At 48.6% G+C, this 7,172-nt stretch overlaps 1 protein-coding gene across 1 annotated transcript; it reads right to left on the bottom strand.

Annotated features, from left to right (window-relative positions):
* On the bottom strand, window positions 911–2,841 carry LOC8056861 (allene oxide synthase 2). Its single transcript, XM_002468192.2, has one exon. The coding sequence runs from the start codon at window positions 2,563–2,565 to the stop codon at window positions 1,114–1,116; it is 1,452 nt and encodes a 483-aa protein (XP_002468237.2). The 5' UTR covers window positions 2,566–2,841; the 3' UTR covers window positions 911–1,113.

The raw sequence follows: 7,172 nt of genomic DNA on the forward strand, positions 1-7,172 counted from the left end.
CATGAAACACTAAAATGAAACTATACATTAAGAATGAATATTTCATTTCATTTTACGTAAATGTGATAGTATTAAAAATAACGTCATGAAATTCTCCATTAAGAATGGCCCAACACGTCGAAAGGCAAGTACCTATTAACTGCTTAAACCACATTTCTCAATACAAGCGTATATGTAATCAGAATTATTTCAAAAATTAATGACACTATTATTTGACATGAACACACATGTGGATTTCGTCAATATTGATAAAATATTGGTTCAATTTTTAGAGATGCGCTAGCAAGAGTAGCATTTACATGCATGCGTGCATGTGTGTTTGTCAATGTTTGCATTTGTATGAAATTTAAATTAAACAAAATCAATAGAGGGTTCCAATGCTATCAACCAAATCTACCAGTTATTCAGCAATATTTTTCTCTTACAACAAATCAGCCAATAGTACTTTCTGTCATGACTTATTAGCCAAAGACGAGGTAAGTAAGCTTTACGATAGACCATATGGACGCTTCAACCAGCTATTGAATTTTTATTTTAAAAAATTGTCAGTTCGAGTCTCACACATGTTATCAGCGGTAAAGTACGTACATGTACATGCATGTAAGGGTAGATCTTAATCTTAGTCGTCTGTTAAGATGCACCACTTGGTGTTTGCATTTGCAGAGTGCGCCCTGCTGGCGGATCCAATTTCCACGAAAACTCGTGCATGCACGGTTCGTGGTAAAGAGCGTCGTCATTTCCCTGGAGCCCACGTGCAGCAGTATGCGAACGGTAAAGCTACTCATAATGTTTCGTCAGCTGGCTTGAATAGTATGCAAGGCAGGGCTGCTAAGAGATTAGGTCGTCGATCGTGCAGCGTATGTACTTACGTCTTGATATGCTAGAATAATGTGGCTGCTTGTGGCGTAGATTTCTTTGTGAAAAGATAAGATTTCGTCTGGAGCAATTTATGCAACATGCCAACATGCATTACAAAACCACACGTGAAGAGGAGAGAGAGAGAGAGAGAGAGAAATCTTATTACAAGGCTAGGGGAAAAAAAGAGACGAAATATATATATAGGAAATGGGACCCTCCAAATATCCAACCAATGACGACGCGCCGGCCGGTGATCTACTCGCTGCCCGCACCTGAGGTAGCTTTGGTGACGGCGGTGAAGACGACACTGGCGCCGAGCAGCTCCGTGGCGACCTCGGCGGTGAAGGTGTCGTAACGGAGGAAGAGCTCGACGAGGAAGAGCCTGCCGACGAGCACCACAAAGTTCTTGCCGGGGCACTGCTTGTTGTCGACGCTGGGGTTCTCGGTCTCGCGTCCGTTGGACCAGTACACGTACTGCAGCAGCTTGCTGCCTTCCTCGCCGACGAACCGGTCGGGCACGAACTCCTTGGCCGTGTCGCCGAACACGCGCGGGTCCTTGGTGGCGCACGGCTGGTAGCCGAACAGCATCTCGCCCTTCTTCACCTGGAACACGGCGTCGTGGCTCTCGATCAGCAGGTCCTTCTTGGCGTGGCCGTACTGGAACTTGACGGGCGGGTCCAGGCGCAGCGACTCCCACACCACGGACTTGGCCAGCTCCATCTTCTCCACCGCGGCGAGCGTGACCTTGCCGCCGGCCTCGGCCACGGCGCCGCGGATCTCGGCCACCAGCTTCTCGTGGAGCTTCTCGCCGGCGTTGGCGACGTTGGCCAGGAGGCCCGGGAACAGCACCTTGAGCCCGCCGTAGCTGTTGAAGGTGGTGGCGAAGAGGAGGTTGTGGCAGGCCTCCTCGCGCGACAGGCCCAGGCCCTCGGCGGTGTCCAGCGCCTGCTTCGCCGCCGTGGAGAAGTACTTGTACAGCGCCCTGTAGTCGCCCTTGACGAGGAACGGCGGGAGGTGGAAGGTGTGCAGCAGCGGCTCCTCGAGCACCATGGGGAGGCCGAGCGTGACGAGCGGGTGGAGCTGCCAGATGAGCCACTTGGCCGCCTTGGTCGGCCCGCCGCTGCCGAGGTCCGTCGCGGAGGGGCGCACGCCGAAGTAGGCCTCGCCGATGAAGTCGAAGGAGGTGACGTCGTTGAGCTTGTTGAAGTCGGCCTTGCCGCCGCTCTTGGCGAGCTGCGACTCGACGGTGGCGAGGAGCGCGGAGAAGTTGGAGCGGAAGGTGGGGATGACGTCGTCTTTGCGGGAGAGGAGGAGGGAGAAGAGCATCTGCTTCACCTTGGTGTGGGTGGGCTCGGAGGGGTCGAGGTAGGAGCAGACGCGGTAGCCGCCGGTGAGGGAGGTGGAGGGCATGTAGGTGCCCGTGAACAGGTCCTTCTTCTCCACCTTGTCCATGTCGAAGAGGACCGGGAAGCTCTTGGCGTCCAGGACCGCCACCACCCGCGGGTCGCGCGCCATGAAGGGCCCCGGCGGCACGTTGATGCGCACCACGGTGGAGCCGTAGCGCTCCACGCGGGACTCGAAGTACTTGTCCTGCCCCTGGAAGTAGTAGAAGTCGAGGCGGTCGCGCACGGCGCCCACCAGCGGCAGCCCGTAGCTGCCCGGCACGTCCCTGGGGGCGCTGGAACCACCATCGTCGGAGCTCGCCATTTGAGCCTTGTTGTTGGATGCTTGCTTCCGATCCGATCCCCTACGAAGGAAATTAACGTACACAAGCTCTCTCGCAAGTCGCAACTAGCTACGTACAGATAGCTGCTTGGATGATTGCTTCTCTCTAATCGATCGCTGGGCAGGGCAGGCTCTGCTCAAATTCGGTCGTCCCCTTCACTGCAAGTGCAAGGGCGTTTGAAGGTTTTCGAAGGACTGGAGGGAGGAGACGTTGAGTGCGTCTTGGGTAGTGCGAGGACGGGGGTACAAATAGATCGCCCGGCGCGGCGCGGAGAGAAGGCCGTGGCAACTTGGACCACGTTGGTAATGGTACGTGTGTTCCGCGTGCGCCTTGGCCCTGAAATGTTGTGGCCCGATCCAGCCACAGTAAATACTGGTAGCATGGGTCAGCGGTGACGGTGAAGATCTCGACGGGTTAGCGGCAGATCGACATCGTCGACTGGTGGTGGTGGCATTGGCATGGGTCAGAACGCTAGCGCCTTGGGACGCGTGCTTTCGGAGTTCCGGTACGTCGTCGATGTCCTCGCTTGGCGTTGTTCGTGCGATGACCGGGCCGGGGGTGGCCGGACGGGTGATGTACTGATGTGAATTTCAATTTTCAACCAGAAATAACTTAGGGTGCAAGTGCAAGTGCAAGTCCGATCATGAGATAAACTCAACGCCCAACGAAAGGTCGTCGTCGAGCGGCGATATATATAAAGTTATAAAGTACGTATTCCAGAGTTTGGGATCCAAGCAAAGCGAGGAAAATTATGCACAAGTTTTTTTTTTGAGCGGGGCTAAAATTATGCACAAGTTGACGTGATTTCTTATGGTTCACCTGATGTTAGATCCTACTAATAGATAGTAACAGCATTAGCATCTCCAACAACTTGTTAAAAATCACTTACTAAATCTTGAGTTTTAGCAAGTTGCTATTCTATTTGGCAAGTAAAAAGAAAACCTCTCTCCAACAAGTTATTATTCCTGCTTGGAAAAAACAGATGATGACAGATGAGATCCGCCTGTCATCGCGACCCTGGTTCTTCCCCGTCAACGGTCGGATCATACAGATCCCGAACCTCCGGGAAAACACGGAGGTTCCACGCTTGCTAGAACAGAAAATCTACGGCGGGCTCTACGGCGGCGGCGTGGCTCTCTGGGCGCAGCGGCGAGCTTCTGCGAGCGGAGCCTGTGCTCCAGCTTGTCCCCGTGCGGCGGCGCGGCGAGCTGCGAGTGGGGCGCGAGCGATACGCGTGTGATACGCAGTGCGGAAATATCCGTGCACGAGGGGGTTGGATAGGCAGTTGGGAAAAATATAGAGTTGATTTAGGGAGTGGTTGGAGAGAGTTTTTTTTGTGTTTTTATCAAATTTATAAGAATACCAAGTTGTTTTAGAGAGTTGTTGGAATTCCTAAACTTTTTGAGAAATCTTGTGCGCGGCGTTTGACATTTTAACTATTTCAGCCTCGCCTATGCAGATAATTAAGTAAAAGGATCACGTGCCATCCTTGCATTTTCACCTGTATATACGATGTTTCCGACTGCTACTATTCAACGAAGACAAAATTCCTTGCAGTAGCGTAATGGTTTTGCTCCGGTTTCTTGCAAGGGGGCGGGGCCGCGGGGGACCATCGTTTCTTGCAGCGCTTGTCATTCACATCAAGCATACAAATTTCACGAAATACAGGTACGATGTCAACTGTAAGTGGAGGCTGTTTGGCTGCCGTGCTTCATGCGGATGGTCGGACGGGGCTCGCTGAGACGGATTTTTTGGCTCGCTGTTCCGGCCTTGTTTAGGGTCTGTTTAGATTGAGGATGAAAATTTTTGGGTGTCACATCGGATGTGTCAGAAAGATGTCGGGAGGAGTTTTTAGAAACTAATAAAAAAAATAAATTACATAGCTCGTCAGGAAACTGCAAGACAAATTTATTAAGCATAATTAACCTGTCATTAGCATATGTGGATTACTGTAGCACTTAAGGCTAATCATGGAGTAACTAGGCTTAAAAGATTCGTCTCGCGATTCTCAACTAAACTGTGTAATTAGTTTATTTTTTTATCTATATTTAGTGTTCTATGCATGTGTCCAAAGATTCGATATGATGGATGAAAAATTTTAAGGTGGGAGACTAAACGGGGCCTTAGATCTAAATTTTTTTTGGATTTTGATACTGTAGCACTTTCGTTTTTATTTGACAAAAATTATCTAATCATGGAGCAACTAGGCTTAAAAGATTCATCTGGTGATTTACAGAAAAACTGTACAATTAGTTATCTTTTTTATCTATATTTAATGTTCCATGCATGTGCCGCAAGATTAGATGTGATGAGAAATCTTGTAAAGTTTTGGGTTTTTGGTTGTATGTAAGGGCCTGTTTAGTTTCTCACCCAAAATTTTTTCATCCATCCCATCGAATCTTTGGACACATGTATGGAATATTAAATATATGTAAAAAAATAAACTAATTACACAGTTTGGTTGAAAATCGCGAGACGAATCTTCTAAGCCTAGTTACTCCATAATTAGCCTTAAGTGCTACAGTAACCCACATGTGCTAATGACTGATTAATTATACTTAATAGATTTGTCTTGCAGTTTTCTGACGAGCTATGTAATTTGTTTTTTTATTAGTTTCTAAAAATCCCTCCCGACATTCTTCCGACATATCCGATGTGACATCAAAAAATTTTCATCTCCAATCTAACGTAGCCTAAACAAGGCCGGAAGCTGGGCGGAGGTGGTGCAGAGGTGTACTACCTGTCGGCTGCCCGGCTTTATGCGTGTTGGCCGTTGCGACACGTGACTTCATTGGTGAGGAGGCTGTACGTGATAACTTGTCCGCGCGCATGGAATTTAGCTCTCGATCAACCTACCGTGATGCTGAATTTCTGATGAGACGCGCGACGTGTCACCTAGGGGATATATTTTGTTTTTATCATCCATCGGAAGCAAACAAAAAAAATCAACTTTACATCCTCATTTTTTCAGGAATCAATCTATCTTAATTTTGATCAAATTGTAAACAAAATTATAATAAAACTATTTAAAGATATAAAGGCTAATACTAGTTCTTTATAAATCTAATCAAACACCGAAAATATAACTTTTTCTATAAACGTTGAAAATATAACTTTTCCCCAGTAATGCTTATGTATGCCTGTTGGGTGCATCTATCTGCCAAAGTGCCAATGGTACATGGCCTTAGTATACAATTTTCACTCACAAAGCTAGCTCGAATAGAATTCATAGAGTTCAACGCAATTGTACGATGCATTGCAAAATGACACACCCAAACAAATATAGGGACCGGTGATAAACTACATGAACATTTTGCCTTGACTAATGTTTGAATTGGCAAGACTCTAAGCCTAGTGTGCATCTAGTGCACTATGGCCTTAGCATACACAAAAAATTCGATGCTTCATATTGGTCCATATGGTGGTTGTATGATTTACGGGGACTATATATTTATGTTACATGTCACAATCATAGATCTAGTGAGATATACATCATCCATCTCAAAAAAAAAATCAACGCTCAGAATCAACTTAAGTTACATTATTTTGAGTTTGACCAGCTTTATAACAAAAGAATAATAATAACATTTAAGACACCACAAAAGTAGATTCATCTAATTATACTAATCTGATGTCGTAAATGTTTATTTCTATAAATTTGATCAAACTTAAAATAACTGTAGAAGTTAATTTATTTTGAATGGATGGCAATCATGTGGAGTGAAAGTCAATCTGGGCCGGTGAGAGATGCATGTGAGGTACAGTGGATCGATATCCACTATACTGTATGCCTGATATTGACAGGAATGAGTTGCGTGATTGACGAGTCCTAAGTAACCGCCGGTGCTAAGTAATGCCACAAAAATATGCACCCAAGTCGTCGTTCACTTCCACGCGTGCTAAGTAACGACGGCCGGTCCTGTGCAGGTTTACTGAGTGCTAGGACCGGAAGCAGCTTTGGTGATGCCGGTCAAGACCACCTTTGTCACCGAGCGGATGTTCGCCGACCTCGGCGTTGAAGGTGTCGACGTGTCGTAGCGGAGGAACAGCTCCACCAGGAAGAGCCCGCCGACGAGGACCACCAGGTTCGGCACTGCTTGTTGCCGATGCTGGGGGTCCGCGGTCTCCAGCCCGTGGGATCAGTACAGTGTGCATCAGCTTGCTGCGCGTGGGTCGCGCTCGCGCGCCACGAAGGGGCCCGGCGGGATGCGTACGACGGTGGACCGGGTCGACAGGGGACTCGAAGTACTTGTCGTGGCCGTGAGCAGTCGAGGCGGTCGCGCAGGGCGCCGAACACCGGAGCCCGTATGCCTGTGCCTGGCGCGGGCCGCGCGGCGATGGAAACCCAACGCGCTCGCCATGCTCGCTGCGATGTGCCGCTGCGGCTACTGCTTGCTGTGACCGAGATGCAGCTAGCTAGCTTGCTCTGTTCTGCACTAGCACTACTACCGTTGAGTTCGGAGGGGACACGTTCGTAATCGTACGACGGCACGTTTTAGCTTACGCAATGCAACGAGCGAACTGAGCGGGTGTGTCCACAGATGTGCGCTATTGGCACGTGTTGTTATGTGGGCCTTCAAGATGCATG

This window comes from Sorghum bicolor, chromosome 1 (assembly GCF_000003195.3).
Source record: "Sorghum bicolor cultivar BTx623 chromosome 1, Sorghum_bicolor_NCBIv3, whole genome shotgun sequence".
In the NCBI taxonomy this organism is placed as follows: Eukaryota; Viridiplantae; Streptophyta; class Magnoliopsida; order Poales; family Poaceae; genus Sorghum; species Sorghum bicolor.

Bases quoted from the DNA above. Each gene is read 5' to 3' on its own strand.
- LOC8056861 (XM_002468192.2), bottom strand. From the start codon at position 2,565: ATGGCGAGCTCCGACGATGGTGGTTCCAGCGCCCCCAGGGACGTGCCG.